Source organism: Penicillium verhagenii (assembly GCF_028828195.1).
Source record: "Penicillium verhagenii strain IBT 33310 chromosome Unknown utg000002l_segment0_segment0, whole genome shotgun sequence".
Taxonomy (NCBI): Eukaryota; Fungi; Ascomycota; class Eurotiomycetes; order Eurotiales; family Aspergillaceae; genus Penicillium; species Penicillium verhagenii.
In genome coordinates, this window is record NW_026643166.1 from 707,150 (window position 1) to 732,244 (window position 25,095).

At 48.9% G+C, this 25,095-nt stretch overlaps 11 protein-coding genes across 11 annotated transcripts; 8 read left to right on the top strand and 3 right to left on the bottom strand.

Annotated features, from left to right (window-relative positions):
• Positions 1-1,874: 1,874 nt before the first annotated feature.
• On the top strand, positions 1,875-3,789 carry N7466_000262 (translation initiation factor 4B; the record flags this gene model as incomplete). The annotated part of the gene is made up of 7 exons (XM_057159660.1): positions 1,875-1,878; positions 1,995-2,048; positions 2,104-2,148; positions 2,212-2,214; positions 2,282-2,368; positions 2,432-2,725; positions 2,777-3,789. 7 exons carry the CDS (start codon positions 1,875-1,877, stop codon positions 3,787-3,789), a joined length of 1,500 nt encoding a protein of 499 aa, XP_057025908.1.
• Positions 3,790-5,658: 1,869 nt separating this feature from the next.
• N7466_000263 (uncharacterized protein) lies at positions 5,659-6,681 on the top strand (the record flags this gene model as incomplete). Its single annotated transcript, XM_057159661.1, has 2 exons — positions 5,659-5,863; positions 6,050-6,681. The coding sequence occupies 2 exons, from the start codon at positions 5,659-5,661 to the stop codon at positions 6,679-6,681; spliced, it is 837 nt and encodes a 278-aa protein (XP_057025909.1).
• An 802-nt stretch (positions 6,682-7,483) lies between these two features.
• On the top strand, positions 7,484-8,858 carry N7466_000264 (Gfo/Idh/MocA family protein; the record flags this gene model as incomplete). The annotated part of the gene is made up of 5 exons (XM_057159662.1): positions 7,484-7,514; positions 7,590-7,615; positions 7,717-7,883; positions 7,967-8,250; positions 8,356-8,858. 5 exons carry the CDS (start codon positions 7,484-7,486, stop codon positions 8,856-8,858), a joined length of 1,011 nt encoding a protein of 336 aa, XP_057025910.1.
• A 1,147-nt stretch (positions 8,859-10,005) lies between these two features.
• On the top strand, positions 10,006-10,852 carry N7466_000265 (60S ribosomal protein eL32; the record flags this gene model as incomplete). Its single annotated transcript, XM_057159663.1, has 4 exons — positions 10,006-10,045; positions 10,343-10,467; positions 10,528-10,649; positions 10,744-10,852. 4 exons carry the CDS (start codon positions 10,006-10,008, stop codon positions 10,850-10,852), a joined length of 396 nt encoding a protein of 131 aa, XP_057025911.1.
• Positions 10,853-11,932: 1,080 nt separating this feature from the next.
• On the top strand, positions 11,933-13,463 carry N7466_000266 (uncharacterized protein; the record flags this gene model as incomplete). The annotated part of the gene is made up of 2 exons (XM_057159664.1): positions 11,933-13,006; positions 13,122-13,463. 2 exons carry the CDS (start codon positions 11,933-11,935, stop codon positions 13,461-13,463), a joined length of 1,416 nt encoding a protein of 471 aa, XP_057025912.1.
• A 615-nt stretch (positions 13,464-14,078) lies between these two features.
• Positions 14,079-15,743, bottom strand: N7466_000267 (pseudouridine synthase family protein; the record flags this gene model as incomplete). The annotated part of the gene is made up of 2 exons (XM_057159665.1): positions 14,079-15,458; positions 15,516-15,743. The coding sequence occupies 2 exons, from the start codon at positions 15,741-15,743 to the stop codon at positions 14,079-14,081; spliced, it is 1,608 nt and encodes a 535-aa protein (XP_057025913.1).
• A 517-nt stretch (positions 15,744-16,260) lies between these two features.
• N7466_000268 (acyl-CoA thioesterase) lies at positions 16,261-16,864 on the top strand (the record flags this gene model as incomplete). Its single annotated transcript, XM_057159666.1, has 2 exons — positions 16,261-16,340; positions 16,414-16,864. 2 exons carry the CDS (start codon positions 16,261-16,263, stop codon positions 16,862-16,864), a joined length of 531 nt encoding a protein of 176 aa, XP_057025914.1.
• A 685-nt stretch (positions 16,865-17,549) lies between these two features.
• N7466_000269 (uncharacterized protein) lies at positions 17,550-18,050 on the bottom strand (the record flags this gene model as incomplete). The annotated part of the gene is made up of 1 exon (XM_057159667.1): positions 17,550-18,050. The coding sequence occupies one exon, from the start codon at positions 18,048-18,050 to the stop codon at positions 17,550-17,552; it is 501 nt and encodes a 166-aa protein (XP_057025915.1).
• A 2,255-nt stretch (positions 18,051-20,305) lies between these two features.
• On the top strand, positions 20,306-20,554 carry N7466_000270 (uncharacterized protein; the record flags this gene model as incomplete). The annotated part of the gene is made up of 2 exons (XM_057159668.1): positions 20,306-20,390; positions 20,454-20,554. The coding sequence occupies 2 exons, from the start codon at positions 20,306-20,308 to the stop codon at positions 20,552-20,554; spliced, it is 186 nt and encodes a 61-aa protein (XP_057025916.1).
• A 424-nt stretch (positions 20,555-20,978) lies between these two features.
• N7466_000271 (lactoylglutathione lyase) lies at positions 20,979-21,682 on the bottom strand (the record flags this gene model as incomplete). Its single annotated transcript, XM_057159669.1, has 2 exons — positions 20,979-21,020; positions 21,074-21,682. The coding sequence occupies 2 exons, from the start codon at positions 21,680-21,682 to the stop codon at positions 20,979-20,981; spliced, it is 651 nt and encodes a 216-aa protein (XP_057025917.1).
• A 1,358-nt stretch (positions 21,683-23,040) lies between these two features.
• Positions 23,041-24,878, top strand: N7466_000272 (uncharacterized protein; the record flags this gene model as incomplete). The annotated part of the gene is made up of 2 exons (XM_057159670.1): positions 23,041-23,764; positions 23,848-24,878. Coding segments are annotated over 2 exons (1,755 nt in total), but the record flags the coding sequence as incomplete, so codon positions are not given.
• Between the last annotated feature and the right edge of the window lie 217 nt (positions 24,879-25,095).

A 25,095-nucleotide genomic window follows, 5' to 3' on the forward strand; every position in this document is an offset into this window, starting at 1 on the left:
TTCCTCTCTATCCCCTTGGTTGAGAAGAAATATCACACAGTTGCTCCTTCCTCCTCCTCATTACCATTCGTCTCCCAGATCTACATTGTGGATCTGTCAGTCACTCTCATGCTAACACGGATCATATGATGCACTAAGCCTAATCTGAACTAATCGATGCCTTTATATGTCTGAATCTGCCTCGGGCAGCAACAGCTCTAGACCGCTTTCTACCACCGCTTTTAAAGATCTCACTTAGCAGATCTTCAAGCTACAGCATCAAAAAACTGTCACTAAAAAATAATATATAGTTCCTAAGTAGAAGAAAGCAGGCAGAAATCCTAGCCATTTAATCCTCACTCAAGTTCCATCTCAAATCCCTTCTCAAGTCCATTCTTAGGTCCCTTCTCAAGTCCATTCTCAGGTCCATCCTCAAGCCCACTCTTATATCTATTCCAGTTTATATACACTTTGTTCTCAACAACATTTGAATAATATCAATACCCTAGTAGTTATAAAGATACGGGCCTAGTAGTTAAGTAACAGTAAGATCTGACTCTAGGGCTGTTTCTGTCTGGCACCGGGTGAATCGGCCATACACCCGGAGCGGTATTATAATCGGCCATACCCTCATCCATGACCGCGACAAGTACATTCAATGTCATGTGCTCATAAGCATTCGAGCGGCTGCCTCGTTTGTAGGGAATCCGGCCATAACCTTGCGCTTTTTCTTTCACGTGGTCACTTTGAAATATAGGGTTCCAAATGTTAGATATGTAATAGCACCAAGATAAACATTTGAAAAAGAGGAACATCAAACATTCAACATTGAAGGATATGTACTTAACTCACTGGCATATGGTGGTATCGAGAGCATGTGGTATCATACATATGATGCACATGTGTTGAGGTCCACAAGCCTCCTCCGAATAACTATATATCTTTTTGACCTTAACTGAAGAATCTCTGGCGGCGACGGCGACGTTAAATCTCGCGCCGGGGGTGAGTTTTTATAGACGCCGGTGAATTAATATCATTCAAAAACGGGACGGGCATAAGAATTTTCTTCTTTAAGTGATAAATTAAGATCCAACATTGAATGTTAGTAAGCACTATTACTTTTCTAGCAATATCACAAAAGATGGAGTTGTTGACCGAGACCGAATGTTGGGATGTTTGCATCATTTGCATTTCGCCGCCAGGTCCAAGTACTTTGTATAACAAAAAAGGTACCACTTTGTACCTTGTACTCTTTTTGCTGCTTCCAACATATAAAATAGAGAATCTCTGTATAACCTCCAGTGCTATACTTGACATATGTCGTAGAGTTGAATGAGTGCTCTTATTGAGCGTGGGGTATATCCGTTCCTGGAATGAAACACATAATTCACTTTCTAATGATTTTACACCAATTTTTGGATCCCCACCGTCAAACGACATTTTTGGGATGGCCCGTATTCAATTTTTTTTGCCCTAAGGTGATAGAAACTCCGGTTACATTAGAATAGAGGATAGATTGAATGATCAATTTTCTGAATATTGAATTTGATTGGTTTGACTGCTTCACTACAGAAACTCGGGAGTTTGTCGTTTGTAGAACCGATGGCGGCTCTGATTGGACTAGCGGCACCACTTAAAAATTATCACGGATTAACTAACCCGACCACTTCCATCGTGCTCGACTGCCGACTTCCCCTCTAACCAAGTTTTCGTGAAGTTTGTTCCTGCCGACCTTGACTATCACGACCTCCTGTCTAACTTCCTTTCTCTTGACAGGCTCTTGGATTTCCGCTCGGGAATTTCCTACATTTTTTCCTACCACTTCCCCCCACCTGCAACCCTAGTGTGTGAAGCGCGCACAAGTCCGCTTGCGCGCCAACCTTTCAACCGCAATCATGGGTATGTAGTGATCGCCTATGGCATATTTTCTTCGGCCTTGAACCAGAGAGCCAAATGGCCATGTTGAGCGAAATATCTCTGGTGGTCGTTCCCCGCTAACGAATCTTCTCCACTAGCGCCTAAACAGAAGGGTCAGAAGATGACCATTAGCAACTTCTTGGCTGATGAGAGTAAGTATCAGAAATGTCTACAAGGGAGGAAAAAATTTATACTAACGGATCCTAGGCCTTGGCTCTTGGGCTGATGAGATGGAGGACATGCCCCTCCCATGTAAGTCGCTGATCCTCTCCCCCGCTATATTTTGTTCAATCGGTAGCTAATTATAATTTTTAGCCGGTACGTCACCCGATCTCTACCATTAATGCTCGCGATTCACCTGGAACGATTTATTGATCTATTATAGGCCCCTCGGCGTCCTCTGGCTTCGGTGCCCGCCCTGCTGGTGGTATGGGCTTTGGAGGCAACAGCTTCGGCGGCGGCAGTACTTTCGGTATGCCAGATACAATGAGAATGAGAATGGGAAGTGAAATGAGTTCTGACATGTGCAATATAGAACGTGAGACCCGTGGAGGTTACGCTGTTCGCGAGCCGCTTGCTCTTCCCACCGAGCCCCCATACACTGCCCACGTTGGCAACCTCTCATTCGAGGCGACTGCCGATGATATTTCCGACCTTTTCGCTGGCTGCAGCGTGACCAACGTCCGCATCGTTGAAGACAAGTTGAGCAAGGCCCCCAAGGGCTTTGGCTACGTTGAGTTCGAGACCCTGGAGGGCCTCCAGAAGGCTCTTGATCTGTCTGGCACCACCCTGCAGGGCCGTACCATTCGCACTAGCGTTGCTGAGCCTCGTAAGTTTCATAATAGCCAACATTGTCCTCATAAAAACTGACAGGATATAGCCAAGGAATCTCGCCCAGAGGGTCGTGATCTTGACTGGACCCGCCGTGGACCCCTTCCCCCCGCCCCCGAGCGTCGCATTCCCGAGCGCTCCAGCTTTGGTCGTAACATGGATGCCGCATCCGATGCTGGCAGCGACCGTCGCAACAACTTCGAGTCGGACGGCAAGTTCCGCGATTTCGGCAACTGGGAGCGCAAGGGCCCTCTTGCGGCCCCCAGTGGCCCCCCACCCCGTGAGGGTGGCCGCCCCCACAGCAACGAAGGAGGACCTGGCTCTGCTTACCGGAGAAGCTCCCCCGCATGGGGTGAAGGTCAGGGTCGTTCCCAGGATGAGGGCTCGCGCCCACCTGCCCCCCGTCCCGAGCGGACTCCTACCGCTGCCGACATGGACAACCAGTGGCGCTCCAAGATGCGCCCCGATGCGCCCGCCAAGGAGGCCACTGCCCCCACATCTCCCACCGTTCCTGCCGCTCGTCCTAAGTTGAACCTTGCCAAGCGTACCGTTCCCGATGCTGCTGCCGCTGCCACCGCCTCCGCCGGTGACTCCAAGGCTAGCCCCTTCGGTGCGGCTCGCCCGATTGACACCGCTGCCCGTGAGCGTGAGGTCGAGGAGAAGCACCAGCAAGCTCTGCGCCAGAAGAAGGAGGCTGATGACAAGGCTAAGGCTGAGAAGGCTGAGAAGGCCGAGAAGTCTGAGAAGCCTAGACAGGCCAAGGATAACAAGGAGCAGTACAAGGACATCCGCCTTACCGGTACCGATTCCAACAAGGATGATGTGGATACTCCCAAGGGCGGAGCCAACTTTGAGATCCTCCGGCGGGCCGGTGGGGAGGAGAGCGGTATGAACGCCGACGCCGAAGCCGAGGAGACCCCTGCTCCTGCTGCTGAGGCCGCCGAGACCAAGGAGACTTCCAACGGCAACTGGAGGACCGCTGAGCCTACCGAAGAGAACGACGGCTGGAGCACCGTCGCCCCCACCAAGCGCAACAACCGTCGTGGTGGTCGTGGATTCTGATAACCTTATCGATACCCCCCCCCCCCGAAGCAACCTCCGCTTAACCCCAAAACTGTTGTCCCTGGATGTGCAGATGAACCAGTGACCGCATTTTGACGATTCTTCCGGCGCCCTTTCTAAGGCATCGTTGTCTTGAAGGAGCCGCGAGGCCACGAACTGCGGTTTCGATATCGCTGACCGTGAGCATGCACTCTTTATTTTTGGTCCATTATTTATTGCACACCCGTGCTTCAGACGGTAGTTGTTTTGTCCTCACTTCGCCCTTCCACCTTGCCTCTCCTCATTTTGTCCTTGGTTCATGATCTTCCCTTTCTTCTCGGGCTAGATTCTCGATACACATCTAGTCCTCGCTCTGATGATTTGGCAGTCTGAAAAGTTTATTTTCCTCCGTTTTTCTTTACTTGTTTTCGTATGATGTTTCGCTATCTAGCTATTATTCCCATGCGTGTGACTCGTGTGATTTGCCCATGACCATTACAGCCGATGCGAAATGAAGATTGCCCGGTTTCCTTTTTTCCTCTTGTCCTTTCTCCTATTGATCCACAGGTGGTTCCTGTTATGTCCCTTGTCAAGTTTGGAACCTGAGAATACGTTCGAGTCCCATCTTCTACCATCTCTGGTTCCTAACTCGACCTGCTATGTGATCACGAATGACTCTACGAGAGACGAAGTAGTCGCCATGAGTATTCCCATAACCTCACCCTCTTGAGCCTTTGATGACAATGAATCTCCGAAATTCTTTCTGGTCTTCCCCTCATCCTCAATCATTAGCTTCGGCTGATATCCTTCTACATTTCCAAGGTGCATTTGCCCTTTTTGGTTTCCTATTTTTGCACGTACTGATTGTCATCTTAATTTCTTTTCTTTTTCATTGCGTATAGATTGAAATTTTAGTCTTCATTGACACTTAAGTTCCACCCTAATGGTAGCTATAACTAGGTATTAACATGGCATGAAGTCGTCCATTCAATGTTAGGTAGTGTTTATACTGCACCCCAGTATGGGGTACATGTCCTACCGCTTTGAAGGGAGTGGAGTTCCAATAGCAGATCAACCACACAGAACACTTTGTTGCCCTAGAATTGTGGGCCGGGTATTATTGAATGAAATTTTCAAATTTGTTTCATTCATAGACAGCACACTACTGAACCTTAGGCCTTGTCCCCGCGCCAATTTTTTTTCCCAGTGGGTATAGCCTATGGGCCTGGACGCAGGTCAGTACGGAGTAGCGAGTACAGTTGGCGGTATAATGAAAATGGTCTCCTATATTATCTCGCGGTAAGGGCGATATAAATAGATAACCACTAGCCTTAGTAGGGGGTACGACTTTCCCATTTTCTGCAAGGCGTACTAAACATGTAAAATAATTACCCTTGATCGACCACGAGGTTGGTTGTCACAAATGACATTGGGGGCGGGGGTCAATGTACAACTATGTCATCGGGGTATTAAGAATGACGAGGATCAAGAGCACGCGAGAAAGATATCACAGATCTATCTGCAGGGTCCAAATGCAAAGAATGAGATCTAGGATGATATAATTTAAATCATTTAATATCAGCACAGTCAAGAAATAAGAAGAAAAATCGACCCTGGAAATAATGAGACACGGAATAAGTAAAAAAAGCCGGTGGCGCAGTATGGAGTAGATTGAACCCCTTCAAAGGTTGCCGGACGTTAATTACTATTTCGTTTCATATTTTGGCCATTTGTCCCTTCCAAGCTTCTCAGCATTCCGGACAGTTTTGATCTCATTATTTACACTTTCTAAAACCCTAGAGCTTCTGCTTTGTTGCTTCATCATCTCTTTGCTCTTATTTAGACTCCACTCTAAAATTCAGAACTCGGGGTAAACATCCCCATGGTGTCATGTCTGCTACGACCACCACGATCGCGACCGCTACTCTTGTCGGAATTCCCTCTACTATGAAAACTGTTGCTACAGCCACTGAGAACCACTGTGCAACATGCGGTTCTACTAAAACCGACTCGTTCGATTCCTCCGAGGCCCAGCTCCGGATCCAGGAGCTGGAGGGGCAGATCCAGGACTTAACGCATCGCGTTGCCTTAGATGGTGAGTGACAACCCAGCAGACTTGTGTCTCCCCTTCCATAAAACAGCAAAATAGAGGGCGAGAAGGGTAGCAGGCTTTTAGTGTCAGCCCTAAGCTCTCAACCCCCCCCCCCCCCCCCATACCACTCTAATTCAGACCAAAGACCCCCCAAACAACCTGCTGACCGACTCTTTCCCCTCACAACAGCAAACAAACTCGCCGACTACGAAGACGAAATCACACGTCTGCGCAAATCCCAAACTCACACCCATACCCGCGGATCCTACGACACACCCCGAAGCAGCGCTTCCCTCCCTCCTTCTTCCTCCCACACCGACAAATCAACCCTCTCACCAACCCAAATCCCCGCCACGCCAGACACAGCCTCCCAACCAACAACCTACCACAGTCGCCTCGCAACTCTCACTTCACTCCTCCCCTACCGCCGCGGTAGCTCAACACCAACAACCGCATCCGCACCTACACCCACAGCCGCCCTTCCAACAACCCCAACCTCCATCCCACCCAACCCTCTCCCCCAATCATCCCCAGCAAGCAGCGACAACGCAGAGCTCCAAGACGCGCTAACGCGCGAGCAAGGGCTCCGCAAAGCCGCCGAGTCCCAGCTCTCGCTAGCAAGCAACGAGCTCGAAGAGCTGACGGTGCAGCTATTCAGCCAAGCGAACGAAATGGTCGCGCAAGAGCGAAAAGCGCGCGCAAAGCTCGAGGAGCGCGTTGCTGTGCTTGAGCGCAGGGATATCGAGAAGCGGGGCCGGCTGGAGAAGCTGGAGAAGTCCATCGCGAGGGTGGACAGGTTGAAGGCTTTGGTTAATTCGTGAGGATGCGATGCAGCTTGCTTGCGGGTACTTATATTATAACGACTGCTATGATTTTTCCCCACAGCCTTTATTTATAGGCTTGAGCTATGATTCTTGAGTTATGATGGGTATGTATGTGCGGCGGCACTGGGAATGGTTTTAGGTATTGCGCTTTGTTTTCACCTACCTATCTGGGGTAGGGCTCGATTCCCACCTTCGCATTGTGGTATATATTATGTGTTCTATATGCTGGTTCGGCGTTATGGTTTGTGGATTTTTGTCAAGGTTATTTATTGGTCGGCGACTTGCCGTTGGGGAACTTGCTCTTCCTCTCCTTACTATTAGTAATTCCAAGTGAAGTTTCAGGGTGTTTGCATTGATGATGTTCAAAGAGCTTGATATGTAGAGTCGATCGTTGTCTTCAATTTGCGTTGGTGCTTGATGCTGCTTATTGCGTCATGCATATTCAGCAAAGCGGCTGGGTATGGAGTACCAGTAGTAATCGATATAGATCTTATGGACATTATGTATAATGCATGAAATAGTATCCAATCGTGAATGGCTCGGCATACTTGCAAGATCGGACGGAAAAAAAGGCTTGCCGAAGCCAAGCTAACCCAGGAAGGTTGGACCTTCCCACGTTCATTGTGGAGGCCGGTGTACCCGGACCTAAGAACCCCACTTGTTTCTGCATGCTCCTGCATGACATTTCAATAAGAATTTTGGACTCGTCTTTTTACATTCAAACCTTTTACCCGTCACTGCTCCTCTCTCAATCCCAAAGTCTTAAGTTTCTTTGCCAGACAGCTCACCAAATCACATTATGGCTATCGGAATAGCTATTATCGGCAGTGGTAAGCGTCCATTCCAGCCTTCAAATATAACTTAATTGAATACAAAGACCTCGAGACTAATGTGAATATACACAGGCAACTTTGCTAAAGAACAGCATTTGGTATGTCCAACCAGAAATCGCAAAATGCCGAATTCAACAACAAAAAGAATCATTGCACTAATCATTCCTCGATGCGGAAATGTATACAGCCCGCCGTGCAGGCCGTCAAAGACCTCACTCTCAAAGCCATCTATTCACGGTCCCTCAAATCAGCACAGGACCTCGCCAGCACCACCACAAACATCGATCTCTACTCCGAGGATTCCGGCGAAGGACACTCCTACTCAGATCTTCTAGCACGCTCAGATATCAGCGCCGTCATCATCGCGTACGTTCAATCAAAATCAAATCCCATCAGATCAAGCCGTCGATTGTCATTTCCGAAATCCAACTTAACAATCAACTCCCCAGTCTCCCTATTCTGGTCCAACCAGACTTCATCCGCCAGGCTCTCCTAGCAGGCAAGCATGTTCTTTCCGAAAAGCCCATCGCCAAGGACGTCGCAACGGCGCGTGAGCTTCTGGCATGGTACCAGAAGAACATCGATGCTAGCAAGGTATTCTGGGCCGTGGGCGAGAATTACCGGTACTTGACCAAATTCTTGTTCGCAGCGGAGCAGGTCCGGCAAATGGGACCAGTGCGCCATTTCAGAGTAAACGTGCATAGTCTCGTGAAGCAGGATAACAAATACTACCGTACGTTATCTGGCTCGCAAACACTCTCAATCCTATCTCAAACATACACCCATACACCCAATCGGTGAACTCGTTGCTAACTGTCTATCTATCTGGATCTATCAGAGACCGCCTGGCGCAAAACACCAGAGTACCAGGGAGGATTTCTCCTTGACGGCGGCGTCCACATGGTCGCCGGTCTCCGACTTATCCTAGGATCCGAAGAGAAAATCGCGACTGTGTCCGCGCACTCACAGCTCCAGCAGACATACCTGCCACCCGTTGATACTGTAGATGCGGTTGTGAAGACGGCGTCCGGAGCTACGGGTCTTGTGTCTCTGTCATGGGGCTCTGCGTTCAATGATAACATCTTTGAGTTTTCCTGCGAGAAGGGCGTGGTGAAGATGCATTTTGATGGAGTCACTGTTAATAGTTTGGATCATGTTATTGAGTTTGATGGCAAGGGCGTTGTCCCTGAGGTTGCAGATTTCGCTGCGGCTGTTATCAATGGAAGGCCTGTTGCTGAGAGACAGTCGCCCAAGGAGGCGTTGGCTGATTTGGAGGTTTTGGAGCAGATGTTGCGGAGTGGGGAGCGAGAGGGAGACAAGATGGAGGTTCAGTGGCAGTAGTAGTACTAACACAGTACATAGTAGTATAGACGGTAGGAAATTTGATGTATAATTGCTTGCATAGAGGTCACCAGGGTATCTGGGAATCATGTTTTCTTTGCTGGAGCTTTCTTGTCAAAATGTGATAAGTCTTATTTGATTCCCCCGCTCCCTTCGCCTGGATACCACCTTCAATGTAGTCTTTTCATAAACAAATAGCCAACCTTCTTCTCTTCTTGCAGCTCCCCTTGTCGACTTGGTAGAAATCAAGGCCGTCGATGATCAGTCATTCATAGTGGTACTTAGTACTACTCACATAGTTCAACAACGCCCCCAAGTGGATCCACGTGGGGACGCATGATGCATTCACAGCTTCGGAAACCACTAGTGTTGTCTTCATGAAGATGGCAAAGTGCGTTGAAGTCAGCCTAAAGCCGCTAAATCTTGCAGTCAAGCTAATAGGGTTCGTGACCGCCGAAGTTAGATATTGTGCTTGCTGAATACTACACGGCAAGACATTCAGAAGGCTCTCTACAGTATCCCTTTCATTACTCAAGGCTGATAGAGAGTATAGTGCATAGTACTACTAGTAGTGATCGCGGATTTTGGAGCATACCGAGTTCCGAATATAGTAGATGTTGGATTGGCCGTTGGAGGAGACTTTTCGCAGCATCATTCAAGTCATAATTGGGTGAGTAATTCCAAACGGAGTGACCTGAGCGCTGATAGCTTGGAATCTTGTTTTGTTTTGAGATGCGTAAGTTGATATGTTCATGGAAGAATTAATAAAAGAATAGATTTCTTATTATTTTCGAGAATGGGAACTTTTTGAATAAACAGGACAAAACATTAGGCATTAACATGAAGAATTACGTTGTATAGATGTTCAATCTAAGTTGGATGTTGTTGCATCCCAAAAGGGAGGTCTTGGCAGGGCTATGTGTCAGCCAACCCTACGCTGACATAAGCCCACCTATTTCGCTTAGGTCGCTCAAATCACACTAGTGTGGGTCGCCCACGCCGCTCTGCTTGGAAGTTTTCGAGATTGACTTCGTTCCGACTCGACAACTCTCAACGCCCGGCGAGACCCAGCAACACCGACAAAGTGAGTGATTCACGTCCGTTCGATCGACAAATCCAGCATTCTGACAGTTTTCTTTTTTCACAGATGGTCGCCGCTAAGCAGCATGTTCCCATCGTGAAGAAGCGTATGTTACCCCGATCTTCGACCCTGCGAATCCAATTTGTGGCCCTGGATAGTATCGCCCTTCGACCTCCCTACCACCAGACGAACGCGAAGAATGGAAATCGAGTTGGACGAGGAAGAGATGGGCATTTGAAGACGACAACATGGAGGGGAGATTTTTTATTTTGATTTTTTTCAACGACACGCATTCGTCATGGTCGGAGAGCGATATTTTCCACGGATACCCACCACAATCAACATCGCCAATGCATTACACGACTACCGATCCCAGAATTGAAGGACTGACAGTTTGAATTAGGCACCAACCGCTTCAACCGTCACCAGTCTGACCGGTTCCACCGTGTTGGCGCCTCTTGGCGCAAGCCCAAGGGTATTGATAACTGCGTTCGCCGCCGTTTCAAGGGCCAGATGGCCATGCCCTCCGTACGACTCCTTTCTCCCAGCATGTCGCCAGCATCAGATGGCTAATCCACGATTCTACAGATCGGTTACGGTTCCAACAAGAAGACCCGTCACATGATGCCTTCCGGCCACAAGGCTTTCCTCGTCCACAACACCAAGGACGTCGAGCTCCTCCTGATGCACAACCGCACCTTCGCTGCTGAGTATGTCTCAACCCACCTTTTTTCGATGCCCTTTGCCAGATTTGCCAAATCAAACGAGATCCAGTTGAACGATGCGCTAACATAATGCCCACAGGATCGGCCACGCCGTCTCTTCCCGCAAGCGTGTCGACATCATCGCCAAGGCCAAGGCTCTCGGTGTCAAGGTCACCAACGCCAAGGGCCGTGTCACCACTGAGGCTTAAATGGATTGAACCCCTAAAAAGTTCTGTTTCATTTAATTTTCGGCGGTATACGCAGGAGCATGAGAGCGGGGTTTTTGTTACGGTCGTGATATCACTCTGGCGATAACGAATTACAAGGATTGTGCATGCCACGCCATGTGCGGCTCGCGCTTGGTCATGAGTGCTGGGCGGATAGAGCGAGAGAGACTTGTTCTGAAATGACAAACAAAAATTCAAAAATTCTTTTCTGGGCATGCAAAATGAGTTACGTGATTTGTAGTTTTTACACGTATATGCACTGGGATTACATTTGGATTCTCGATATCTGAGATATCTGAAATATCTGAGACCTATAACCATCGAGATACTTGGGTATCAAGTCTTTTTTTGCTTTGTATACATTTTTCTTTGTATACTAGTACATCTTGCATACTACAGATTGTGGCTGGTAAGTATGGCTGGGATCGACTCGGGTACATGTCACTGCTTCCGGATCGGCCAAGACGTGGCTTAAGATTAACCTCGACATACTTATTTCTCCGACCTTGAACTTTTCTCGATTGTCGACCTCCCAAGGGCCAAACCTGGTACAGGCCAGTTCGTCAGGGTTCCTCTGTCCGTGCAGAGGAATTAATTGATCGCCAGACCCACCTGTTCAGGGGTCCTCGTAGCGGGCCTCTGTGGCACAGCGCTTGGAACGAAAGAGCCAGATTACGTGCGTCCGAGTGGGAGCACGACGACAGTTGCAATTCGGATCTACAGGTCATTTTTCGAAAGCAGCCAGCTTGTATTCCCCACTTGGTTCAGCCGTCATCGCTCTACATAACCTACTACATTATCAAGAAAAAAAAAGTGGAACAAGACGTCGATCTGGCCAATGTCAGCCCCAAACAAGCCCCGGACACAAAAGCCCCTAAAGTCCAGGCAGACTTGAATCCTGATATTTTTTTCTTTTAAAAAAAAAATCTCACCATTCTCCTCAAACAATAACAGCTCTGGACGTTGTTTCCTGACTTCTACTGGAACATGGAGGGTCAATTCTAGGCAATTCCTTCCCATCCCTTCTACTTTGTTTCCCCTCATATCGTCTTACAATCTACAATGCTCACCTTCCCCGCCCGGTACGCCCGATGGCTACCTCTGCTCGCCGGAGCTGTCCTCATTTTTCTATTCCTACACCTCCGACACACTGGGTTCGGACTGTATACGCCACAAGTAATCACCGAACCACCCGTCAAATCATCTAATCAAACACTCACCACACCCGATGAAACGACTCCAACACCCAACATCAAAACCGATGATCCCGAAGCTATCAACGCAGACCCCACATCCGCAACGTGCCGCCCACTTCCCGGCATCGAAGATATCCTCGTCATTCTCAAGACAGGCATCACAGAAGCTCAAGAAAAAGTCCCCGTGCACATCCGCTCCACCCTCCGCTGCATCCCGAACAAACTAATTGTCTCCGACTATGAAGAAGACATCGAAGGCCTCCGCACCCACGACGTCTTCCGCAACACCAGCTGGTCAGTCCTCGAGAATGCCGACTTTGCACTATACAACCGCGCAAAAGGTAGCGGCCGTGCAGGCCTGACAGGAGAAGACACAGTCAAGGTAGCCAACAGCGCTGCCGGAATGATGGGCAACCCGGGCTGGAAGCTGGACAAGTGGAAATTTCTCCCCATGGCCGTCGAGGCACGCAATTACCAGCCCACTGCGAAATGGTACGTTATCCTCGAGGCGGACACATACCCGATCTGGCACACGCTGGTGGGCTGGCTATCGAAGCTGGACTCGAACCAGCGATTGTATCTCGGAAACCAGATGCAGATCGGGGAGGACGTGTTTGCGCACGGCGGGTCGGGCATTGTGCTCTCGCATGCGGCCATGCATGCTCTTGCGGATGAGTACGAGGAGAACATGGATGACTGGCATTTCAAGACGGATAAGCACTGGGCAGGCGATTGTATTCTGGGCATGGCGCTCAAGGCCGTCAATATCCCGCTCACATGGTCCTGGCCACATGTTACCGGGCAATCGGTCTGGGAGCAGGATGCCATCAACGAGGCCTATGGGAGGACGCAATGGTGCTACCCACCTTTTACATTCCACCACATGACACCAGCGGACATTGAAATGATGTTCAGATTCGATACAAACTGGCACGCTAAAGTAAGTAAAGTCTCCGTTGCCTGCTTCTCATTGCCCCATAAGCATTGTTCTTGTTCGCAATACTGTTTCTTTTTTTTTCTCCTCGTCGCTCCCATTCATACTTACATGCCATTAGGAAAACAACGGCTACCTCTTATATAAGGATGTCTTCCGCCTCCTCACCCGCCCTAATTTAACAGACACAAAACAAAACTGGGACAATTTCGCTCCGCAAAAGCTCGAAAGAGAAGATGGCAACAGCGCACCGTGGACACACTACGAGTGCGCTGAGGAATGCGCCAAACGCACAAAGTGCATGCAGTACCGCTTCGACGAGGCTGGTACTTGCAAAATCGGTGACCTTGCGCTCCGCGGCCGGCCTGCAGCCGACGTGACGGCTGGCTCGATGATCTGGAGAATCGACGAAAAAGTCCGTTCTTTGGGTGATTGTGAGAGCCCGCAGTGGGCGTCTCCATGAGCCGCACTACTACTATATCTATTTCTATTTGGAGGTTGTTCGCAATTACTTGCGTTTTGTTGTGCTTGTGTTTTGATGCGTTGTGGCATTCGTCTTAATTGTACACGCGGCGTATGGGATGGTTGCATTGGGACTGGAGAAATGGCATTTGCATTTTTAGATTGGGCATACTTGAAAGATAGACTGGGTCCAGAAATGGTCCAGAAATTTGCAGCGAATTGAGTTACTTGAGATTCTTGGAATGTTGTGTGGTAATATCAAGTTAGTAGACATCAAACCGAGCTGGGAGTGTATGAGTGGTGATTACTCCATATCTGCAAAGAGCGGTAAACAAAAACAGTGACCTCCCCCATACACTATAGGAGTACCAGGTACATACTAGTCTATAGTACTTTACGAGACCCGGGAACACACAGGAAATAGGAGTCGTGAAACGGTCATCAAGTTCAAAGGGTCTATATAAGTCAAAATGCAATGTAAAACACCCACTCTATATGCTGTATGTCCAGATGAGACAAGAAACATGCCAACCTCGACTTCAATCAACGATTTTGGTATAATAATATCAAAGCAAGAAGGAATATGCAACCTCTGCCGAATGCAACATAACCAAGTTTACTGCGCCGCAGCAGCCACCAGCTCAGCAGCCTCCTTGGGAATAGAAGCTGCGTTCAAAGACGAAACATCAACAATGCCAACGCCCTCCAGCAAAACAGTACCGGTAGGCAACTTAGTACCCCTGCGAACCACGCCTTCATCATCAACTCCAATCTCAGGCGGAACAGTTCCATGCCCAATAACAATCTCCTCGCCCTCCGTGCCAGGAACCCAATCCGGAACCTCACGAGGACCAAAGAGACCAGACGGCGGCAAACCCCAACTGGGCATAGCACTCCGGTACGACCAATCACCCTCAAGGTCAGCATACGCAACAGCATGCAAAAAGATACCGAGCTCATGAGGCCCCGGATCAGAGTACAGCTCGGTATCACAGACCTCGCAAAGCTGACCAGACAACCGCTCACCCTTGCGAATAGAATAATCCTCCGCCGCAGCCTTCTGCTCGCGCTCCAAAAGCTGCGCCAGAATAGCCGGGTCAGTATCCGGCGGCACATCCGGCGACGCCATAAAGTGGTGTCGGTACGACACCGTATCCGGCAACTCAGTCTTCCCCATCCTATTCAAGCGCTCCATAATCTCATCATCGCGCTGACCATGCGACTCGTTCTTTCCGAGCTCGGGCCCGAAAACCCGCCGATTAGAGTAAATGGGATCATTGGAGATAGGGTGGCCCAAGAACTGCAGGTGGACTCGAATCTGGTGCGTGCGCCCCGTAAGCGGGAAGCAGTGCACAATACTGTAGCCCTCCGTCTCATTCGCCAAAGCCGGAGGCGGGGTAGCAGGCCGGGGGATTTCGCCGTGCTCGCCGGCAGGCGGGGTGGGGGTGGGGAGTTCCGACTCGGCAGGGTAATAGGCCAGACGGCGGAATTTGGTGGTGGCTGTCTTGCCGGTGGCGCGCACGCGGTTCAGGCCCAGTTTGGGACTGACCTGCATGATGGGCTGGTCGCAGACGACGACGCCGTCGGGGAACTTGCCCTTGACTCTTGCGACGTATTCTTTTTGAACGGAGCGTTCCTTGAGCTTTGTGGCCATTCTTTCTGCGCCCTTGGGGTCCTTGCCGATGAACATGACGCCGGATGTGAGGCGGTCGAGACGGTTGCAGGGGCGCGGGAGCCAGCCTTGGCCGCGCTCTGCGCGGAGGATCTCGACGACGGAGTTGAAGTGGTAGCGGCCGGCGGCGTGGACGGGGATTCCGGCGGGTTTGTCGATGACGAGGAGGTCGTCGCTTTCGTGGATGATGCCGACTGGTTGGGCTGAGACGGGGGGTTCATGGCGGTGGCAGGTGTGCGAGATGACTTGGCCGTTTTTAATGACTGTGTTGCGCGCGGCGGGCTTGCCGTTCACGGCGACGAGGCCTTGGTCCAGTGCCCAGCGCTAGTGTATGGGTTAGTTATATGGGGATTGTTATGACTGTGGGCCAGGGGGTCATACATAGTATTCTGGTCTGCGGTCTCGGAACTCAGAAGTGAAGATGTCCTCCAATGTGCGACCGCGCCATCGCTCCTTACAATTAGTGTTGTAGGTGTAGTGGTAAGGCTTGACGCGGCGAAGTCCACCCTCCAGGTAATATGGTGCTGGCCATGGGTCGCAAGGGGTAACGCAGACGTCCGGGGGCTGTTGGACGGGATCGGCCTTCACTTCATAATTGACAAGGGACATGACGGGCGGCGGGGGCAGAGGATATTTTCCTCGCCGGAGAAGATAGGCCGTTATACGCGGAGAGGGAGCCAGGAGGGAAAATGAGCGACTTGCGGCTCAAAAAATGCAAAAGAAAGTGTTGGCGGGGGAAAAGTCAGTGGAAAAAAAAATAGAAACTGCGATTAACGATAAGAAACAACCTTGGAAACGGCCATTGTGGAGTAAATCTCTTCCCCACGTCAATCTGGATCCAGAACTCATATTGATGTAGATTAAACAATATCATTGACATGTCTGAAATCTCCAGAAAATACTAGTAGAAGATCTTTTGATCGACATCCTACTGTTTAATCTTTCGAATCCAATTTCTGAAATCTCCAGGCTTACCTAATCTCCTGTACCTCGGTCCGGACGTGATCAACTCCGAGGCGTGCAGACAGAATTGCATATCACTTCTTGCCCCGCTGGACGGTGCCTCAAGACTTTCTTTCTTTCTATGATCATAGGAAAAAGAACCCACATTTACAAACCTACAAACATGGCAACTCCCGAGTTCGTAGCCAAGAAGTCCCGCGTGCGCAGCGACTACGGCTATCACCAAGTCCACCAAACAAGATGGTAACCACGCCCCAAACCCAAATACATAGATGATGGAATCAGCCAAGAGAATTAATGCAGGAAACCAATCCAGGTTCGACAATGACATGTACGCTCACCTCAACAACACCGTCTACACAGCCCTCTTCGACACCATCGCCAATTCTTACCTCATCGAGGCTTGCGGCATGGATCCCTTTAGCGTGAACAATCCCACTCCAAAAAGCCAAAGTGGCCAGCCATCCAACCTGTCCGTCGGGGCGGAGCAAATTGGCCTGATTGTTTCCACGCACGCGGACTTTTTCGCTTCGGTTGCGTTTCCCGATATTCTCGAGGTCGGGTTGCGGGTTGCCAAGTTAGGGTCGTCGAGCGTGACGTGGGAGATTGGCGTGTTTCGGAAGGGAGAGGAGGATGTGAAGATGGTGGGGACTTATATCCACGTCTTTGTTTTGCGGGAGACGATGCGAGTGGGGAAAGGCGGGATGGAGGATAAGGTGCGCAATGGACTGGAGAAGTTGCTTAGTAGACCTGATTCGAAGCTGTGATGTAACTTGAACATATTGAGACGCCTGCATATTGTATATACCGGTTGGAATTGCGCCATACACATGCATGTACACATGTGCATGTCCCCTGCTTCTTTAGTTCACATATCCTTGAAGAGTAACGGAATAACCAGCAGGTAGACTTGGAAGCGAGCCAATCATACTCGTGCATGGCACTCTATACGCAAACTTTCAAGACTGGGACTAGAATTGACACATGGGAAATTGAAGTTGTTCATATGAAATCCTCCGACATTTACCGGATCATCAAATTCAAAGTCTATGGAAAGTGAGCGACCCAATGAAACCGCCAAAGAGCACCGTTGAGCCCGTGCGCCGTCGCAGATCATCTCAGCCCACGTAAAACAGAAACCCAGGTCTAATCTCATCTATCGTTTGAGAAAAAAAAAATCAAAAATTGAACACAAAAAACCGAAATTGAACACCCACAACCAGTGCTACCGTAAAGCAAGTCAAAACACTTTTGTTAACCGATCATCACGCTGAAACGCTTCCCAAAACTTGAAACACAAGCACTAACAAAAGGTGTTGGGAGTCATTGCCATGGTAAAAACAAAGATGAAGGTAAATGGATATAGGCAGCAAAAATAGAGAACCAAAAAGAAATGAGAGAAGAAAAAAAAACTGCCCAAAATGGATGAAAAAAGGCCAAGAGTTTGCCAATTTACTCGATCTTGCCCGCAATAACACTGTTACAGCGAGAGACATTCGCACTGGTCGGCGGCGACATACCACGGCGCATAGTCTCACCGTCCTCATCCAACCACCACTTAGGATAAGGACCGGGGATGAAGCGGCCCTTGGCGTCCCAGCCAGCGACCCAGTGAACGCCATCGTCGAGGAGGAAGAAGCGCAGCTTCTCAGGGCGACCGCCCTTTTGCAGGGGCGCCGTGAAGAAGCGCGAGCGCTCCTCCAGCTCCCCCTCAAACATGTAGCGGTGCAGAACGCGGCAGTAGATCAGGGCAGCGGGGACTTTTTCGTCCTGATCCTGCCCATCACGGCGGACAAGGTGCCAGCCTTGACCGGGGAGGAACTTGTATGTTCCCGGGACGGGGGTTTCCCAGTGTTGTTCGCGGTTATCGTCTGATTTGATGCGGTCGCCGCGCTGGAACCAGTAGAGAGGGCAGCAGATGGTGCGCAAGCAGAGGAAGAGATTTGGGGCCATGATTGGTGATGGCTTTTATTTGGTAGATGTTGCGAGTGTGGCGGTTTGGATTGGCCAGGGGAAAGGAGTAGCAAGGCTAGGCTATGAAGCTGTAAAAAGAATAAGGCGAGCAGGCAACGCTGAAATGCGGATGGTATAGTTGCGAAATAAAAAATTCCAGAGGAACGGTGATGTTATAAGTCGACGTCCATGGTGACGGGGTAATTCGATATCAATGGTTTCGAAATCGATGTAAAGAGGAATGGACAAGGCCTTCAGCTTCGACTTGGAAGCTTCGGTGAAGGGCCTTGGGGGGAGAGAGAGGCGCTCTCTTTATTCTTACAAAGAAGAATAGAATGGACCACGGGGAGGCACAGGCCAACACAACCGCGGTAAGGTAAGGGCAGGGATGTTTGGATTGATTATCCAGGGAAGAAAGAACAGGGAAAATGTCGTTATCGTTGCGGTGAGAACGGAGTACACGTCCCCGGGATTTGCGAAATGCAGTCGGGAAGAGTCGTGATAAGCTTGCAGCTGCTTCCGACGGGCTAGTAGCTGATCACAGACCTTTCTGAGAAGAACTCCCTGAGAGAAGGAAGTAATCCGGGGCGAATCAGAAAAGTGGCTTGGGGAATCTGACGAGTTGGGCCAGGGCAAGAATCGGCAGCTTGCAGCAGAGACAGTGCGTTGAGGAAGTGTTAAGAGCCGATGTTATTGCTCAACAGGACCGCATGCAAGCAATGGAGCATTTGACTGGAGGAAATCCGACATGGCGGTGATTGTAGGGGAATCAGAAGAATAAAAGAGAAATGTGTGGGATGCTTTGAATTGCGGGTCTCCCGTGTTTAGGGATCCATCACCTTAAACCAAAGTTGTCTAGACTCTCCACGAGATCGAAATTTTCCTCGTTTCTGAGGCTCCACTAGCCATTTCCACGCGCGATTTTCTCTTTTTTTTTTGCCTAAAATCCACGCTACTGGTCTAAATCTTTCATTTAAATCCCTCTTAGTCTATACCAAGAGTTCCAAGACTGCTGCCTTCCGGTTTCTGTCCTTTCTTGCCCTAGCAACGTATAGCTTCTTAGGTCAATGCTCTTTTTTTTTTCTTTCTCTCTTTAAATGTATCATATTCCTTTGTCTCCTAATGATACATTGCATACGAGGGTCATCGGTGACTCCGTCTCTGCTTACTATGGCAATTGAGGCGATAGGACCATGTGGACCAGCGTTTCCAGTTTCAGCCTCTGCGAAAAAAATGATAGCTCTGGATTCAGCTTCTGACCAGCTGACATCACACAAATAAAAATGTCACCGTTTGCCTGCTAAAGGTTAGCCTATTTCCTATTTCTTTAGCTTCTAAATAAGTGGATTTCGATCCTTTGCCACACTTCAAAGCTCTGGTTTGGACTCAAGAGGAGATGATCGTCGCAATTATCATATCGCACTGCCACATGTATGCTTGGGACTTACCGAGTACGGAGTACTCCACCTGAATAACTCCGGCCAACGTGCAAAACAAACCCCAAAAAAAGAAAAGCGACAAAGAAAAAGAAAAAGAAGGATAATTGAAAATTGAAAATTGAAAATAAATAAAAATTGAAAAACTTAGAAAGCAGAAACAAAAATCTGGCCACCTTACCATATTGAGAATTATTCCAATCCTTCCAGAATGACAATTTCTTCCCCTTGACCGGACCGTTAGGTCTAACCCCCCTTTTGAAACCTTGAAATATACGTGGTCCTGTAGTCCATCGCAATGCCCCCACTCGCTTCATTTCTTACTCGCCACATGTGTAAAGTCAAAGAAGCCACCTCCTGAGCCTCATATGGCGTTATTCTACCCCGGAATTTTGATTCATTATGAGCTTCTTCATGGTTTCCAGAACCCTTGCAACGACAGAAGCAGCACCCGACACAGATAATTGCAATACCACCAGCTTCATATAATAAACAGCAACTCTCGTTGAGAATTCTCCTTTTGAAACCGCTATTTTTCGCCCGATTACCTATATGGGGGCAAGAGCACTTAACCAAAATGGCAATAAGAATTGCTTCCGGTTCTGGAACAGTACCTGAATAGGCATGGCGATCATGGGAGCTGTACTCCTTGTACTCTTCAAATGTTCTATGCAAAGTTGACTGGACTCGAGGATAAATAGCTAGAGATTCCTTGGAGAATTGAATATCATCATCCACCAACTATCAATCCAATCGACCAAACAATCCAATCCAATCCAATCCACCGATCACCCGATCTTCCACCTTCCAACCAACAAAATGCAGTTCATCGCCGTCTTCATTGCTACCCTGGCCGCTGTTGCCTCTGCCTCCCAGACCGCCGAGAAGCGTTCCTGCGTCGCCAGTGAGTCGACCTTGATAATGATTGGATTTTTGGAATTCCGTTGGCTGACTATTTCTTCTCTAGACTACGAGGTTGCCTGCAACTCTGGCAATGCCTGCTGCGATGGCTGGCAATGTGTCGGCGCTACTGAGTGGAACGCCGGTGTTTGCATCCCTAACTACTAGGGGATGATACTATGCACCTAGCGATGTGGTCTTTTTATTTTTTTTTCTTGTTTAGCATGTCACTGTTATAGAAGCTTGTTACTCTCTAGCGGGTCTAGATAGTTTGCGATTTCTGAAATCCATTGTGTCTTTCGAGTTATTCCGCGTATAAAATAACCCTGCCGTGTATCGGGAAATGATTTGGTGTCAAAAAAGACACCATTCCCAACGTTACGAGCTCGTATACGTAGTCAACATTATTCCAACCTTGCACACGTGGAAGGCTTCATGAATGTCAGCTTCGAAGGCGAAATGTACAGAATTTATTCTAATATTTACTGCCTTGTGGCCTATAATATTTTGTGTGTCCAGATCGATCTAGCTCTAGTTATAAAGAAACCTTGCAGCCATGGACCCGATTCCAACACCACCACCCAATCGCCACTCATTTCATATTCTGCGGCACAAGCTCAATAAAATACCCATCCTAAACCCAATTTAGCTCAAACCCCTCTCAAAAAAGAAGCATTGGCGACTTACCGGATCCCTGACAAACGCAATCTGTTCAAAAATCCTCCCATAGGCCGGATGCACCGCCCCCAACCCAATACCACGCTGAGCCTCCCACCGACTAAGAGGAATGGACTCTCTCGTCGCGACCCCCAAATCCTTCTCTACCTCCACGCCATTCGATCTCAAATGTTCCAGCGCCTTTGGAACATCCGGAACCGTGAATCCCAAATGTCCAAGCCCCAAGTTCGGGGGCTGGTTGCCCGTGCTGTACAGGCCCGCGGGCTCCTTCTCCGTGCCGTGGATATGATACAGTTCCAGTAGCCCGAGGGTATGTACGAGGTTGGCGAGTGTTTCCTCGCCGAATTTTGTCAGGTCTATTTGGTGCTCGGGTGTTTGGGGGTAGCCGAGATAGTAGATTGTGAAGGGGCCGGTGTTCATGGTGAAGATGGTTCGCATGCCGAGGAGGTCGACGTAGAAGTGGAGGGAGCGGACGGGGTCTTGGATTCGCATCATCATGTGGTTTAGCTTGAAGCCGGTGGTGGGGTTGTTGGGGAGTAATGGGGATTCGGTTTTGTCGCCATTGATTAAGTATTCGCCCACTGGGTGGGTGGGAGGGGTTGTAGAACTGTTACTCATTGTGGTGGACTTGAGTTTTTTGTCCCTCTTTTGTTTTGGGAAGGCACAGGTTAGAATAAAGTCATTGGTCTCATTTTATACTGGGCTTTACGAAGGTTCACGGCTTGGGTCAATATGCGGGGGTTGTGTGGGACCGAACGGGGAGGTGAAGGGTGGAGGGTGGGGGATATCCGGCCCTGGATTCACTTGTTGCTTCACACTAGGTTCTTTTTATTTTGAAGCTCTTCTTTTTCATAAGCGAGTTGGGTTGGCAAGACTCTGCTGTTTACATGAGCTTCTTTTAGCTTCTTTTCCTGAAGAAAGATAAGGTTTGACAAGATACATAGTAGATGAGCTGCGGCTCGCAAACCTGTGCATAGGGGTCGTTGTTTACTACACGCCCCACATTTACGAGGGACAAACCTATGTTGTCCAAGATCAACTGGTATCTCTCACTGAATAAACCGCCGAATCACTGGGCGTTGGTCGAAAACAATATAACACAGAGTAGGTGCTATATGATAAAAGTTGATCTTCAAATACTGTTCAGGTGGTTTTTTTTATGTGAGTGCACGGGAGGTATAGGTGTAAATAAGTGTAAGTGTTGTGCTCAATTCTACTCCGTACTGACTTACATATCGCGCGGTCCTTTTCAACAGCCAACCGGGGGGGGGGGGGGTCATGTGACGAAATTTAACGCCAAGTACTCAAAGAGGGATTGGCCTTTTGCCTCTTCCCACGGGCGCGTCCTTGTAAAAATGAGACGGGCGAGGCGGGGCTGGCTTCGCGATCCAATACGTGGAGCCTTGGAAGGAGCCTTGGAAAGTCGAGTTGGTGAATGAATTCAATGCGGTGGTGATTTCAGGAACGAAGATGGCGGTTCATCAGCATTTATGATTGGTGGTACAATCAATGATTAAAATGGTTCCTGTCACCTGGTGCTGTACGCTAACTTGAATAGGCACTAGACGCCCAGGCGGAGTGGATCTGCGTTCCAGCAGTGTCCACGATTGGCGTATAAAACACCTGCGAGGCTGTGACCTTGGCATTGAGGCACGCTTTCCCAGGGCGGCAGATGCGCCCGGGCTGGTTAAGCATCTTGTATATTAGCGTTCCTGTGGTATAATATGCTGCAAGCCACCCACATATGCTGTAATAATAAGTGCTGCTATTCCTTTTATTCTGTTCCAACCCCTGGCTTCCTTCCAAAAGAGCTAGTACCTCATTTAGCATCAGCATAGTTTATCAACTGCTTTCAATTCCTGACTCAATATTACTTAGCAGTAAATAGAGGAGTTTTATTGTTGGAAATGCAACACAGAAAAACCGCACGTAAGGCCTAATCCTAATCAATTTCCCGGCTTTCATCATCTAACAAGAAGCCCATTCGCTCAACAGTCACACCGGAAAATTACGTTCGAGCCATTATCTCCCTATCTAGAAGGTACTCAAGTACCTCCTCCTTCCCCGGGAATAATTACGTCGATATTGCAGAGTGGCTGCTTCAAGACCGCCATCTTCTCAGTTCAAAAAAGCCAGAAGAGGAGGCCAACCTTTTCGCTTCCAAGTCTGAACAGCCTCATGATCTGGTCGTGGTATATGACTGTGAAGAAAGGAAGTGGGACGTGGGGCAATACCACCAAGACCAACATGAGAAGTTCTCAGCTGAAATCTCAGTTCCGTCAGAGAACTTGGGGCAGGTAGTCTTCATCCGAGGCTTCATATCACCGTCTTGGGTATCAGCTCTTGGGAGTAAATACAATATCGATCCGGAATTCTTCAGGCGACACATGAATTTTCTGTCTAGCAATGATGTTAGGCACTCCTACAGTTTCCCACCGCTTGCGAGCTCCTCAAACAACATTTTTCGCCTCTGCGTGAGCACTCTTCTCCACCGTGATGATTTCGGGGGCCAGAACTTGCAGTCGCAGCGCTCAGAACAACTCACTGGGCTTGCGAAATACAAGATACACCAGCTTGGCTCTAATAAGGTTTGCTGCGGAGACTCGCTAGTCCGCGAATACACTACTGTGTGTCCGTCATTCTCTGTGATTGAACAGTGGATTTCGATTTATGTCGCAAAAATCAATGGAAGTTGGGCTGGTAAGACATTCATTCTTCTTGGTATCCTTGAACGGTATCTCATAGTAGGTAATATTCGCTGACATCTGGATATGCATGCTCAGTCATTGTCTGGATGGACCACGGACGATCCTTAGAACAATCTCCCCCAGGGCCGTGGACTAGTCACATCGAAGCCAAGGCAACACCACTTCCCATCATCCAACATCATCCAAAAATGGCATTTAGAACGACGACCAATCGTCTAAAGTCGGATACGAATACGACAGCAGAATTCCAGCAAAGCACGACCTTGCTTCCTTTGCAGTACGATTCTTTGATCGCGCTTGTCGATTTGGCCCGTCGCGCACCCCAGGATTCACTATCCATATGTATCCCGTTATTTGCCCACGCGGCTTTCTCCGAGGTCCAGTTTCTGAATCTGATGGAATCCAGAATCCAGTTCCAGATAGACTTGATCGTTGCGGAACATCCGGCTGATGCGTTAGGAACTCTTCAATATTTCACCAACATTCTCAACCGACATTCCAAGCAGCTGAAAGATAGCGCCCGGGCACTTTGCAAACTGGCGGAACAAGATGGACAGGGATCAAATGGCACCAAATCCGAAAGTCCGAGTAGGAGACTTGCCGTTCCATCAAGCCATAACATAAGGTTGCCTTCGGAGACGGACAGGACCGGAAATTTCACCTCTCCTCGATCGGACAGTACCTTTACTCAAAAAGGCATCATGGAGGACTATGATCAACTCTATATCCGTTGCGTCGAGTTGTCCAAAATGTGTACCCAAGGCATAAGTTTGGCGATGAACAAAGCCACGATCGAGGAGTCACGCAAAGCCATTGAGCAGTCGAAGCGAGTGAAGAGATTGACTCTACTTGCTACACTCTTCATCCCTCTCAATTTCAGCTCCAGCCTGCTAGGCATGAACATTGATCTCCTTGGCCAGAATGCTGTGAAGTCTTGGTGGTTTTTTGTCCTGTGTATTCCGATAACTTTGCTTGCCTACAGCTTCTATCTTTGGGACTTTCGGTTCCTCAAACGTTGTTGGGTGAAGTTTTGGAAAAGATGTCGTGGCATGAGGGGAGATATCAAAGTTGGGCGATACGAGAAGGATCCCGATCATATTGTGTAACAAGATTTCCCGGGGCTTTATGACCAGGGACAATTTATCGGTAACTCCATGTATAATTATTGAAGCAGACCAGCCACTATGAAAGCTGTGGCTCAGGTCAGATTACTCTAAATATGAAAGAGGGGTTTTGGTGGGGGCCGTAGTGGATCGGCATTCACGAGCTACCTTGCATCAACTCAATGTCCCTCATGTCACTCCAGGCGAGTTATTTATGAGA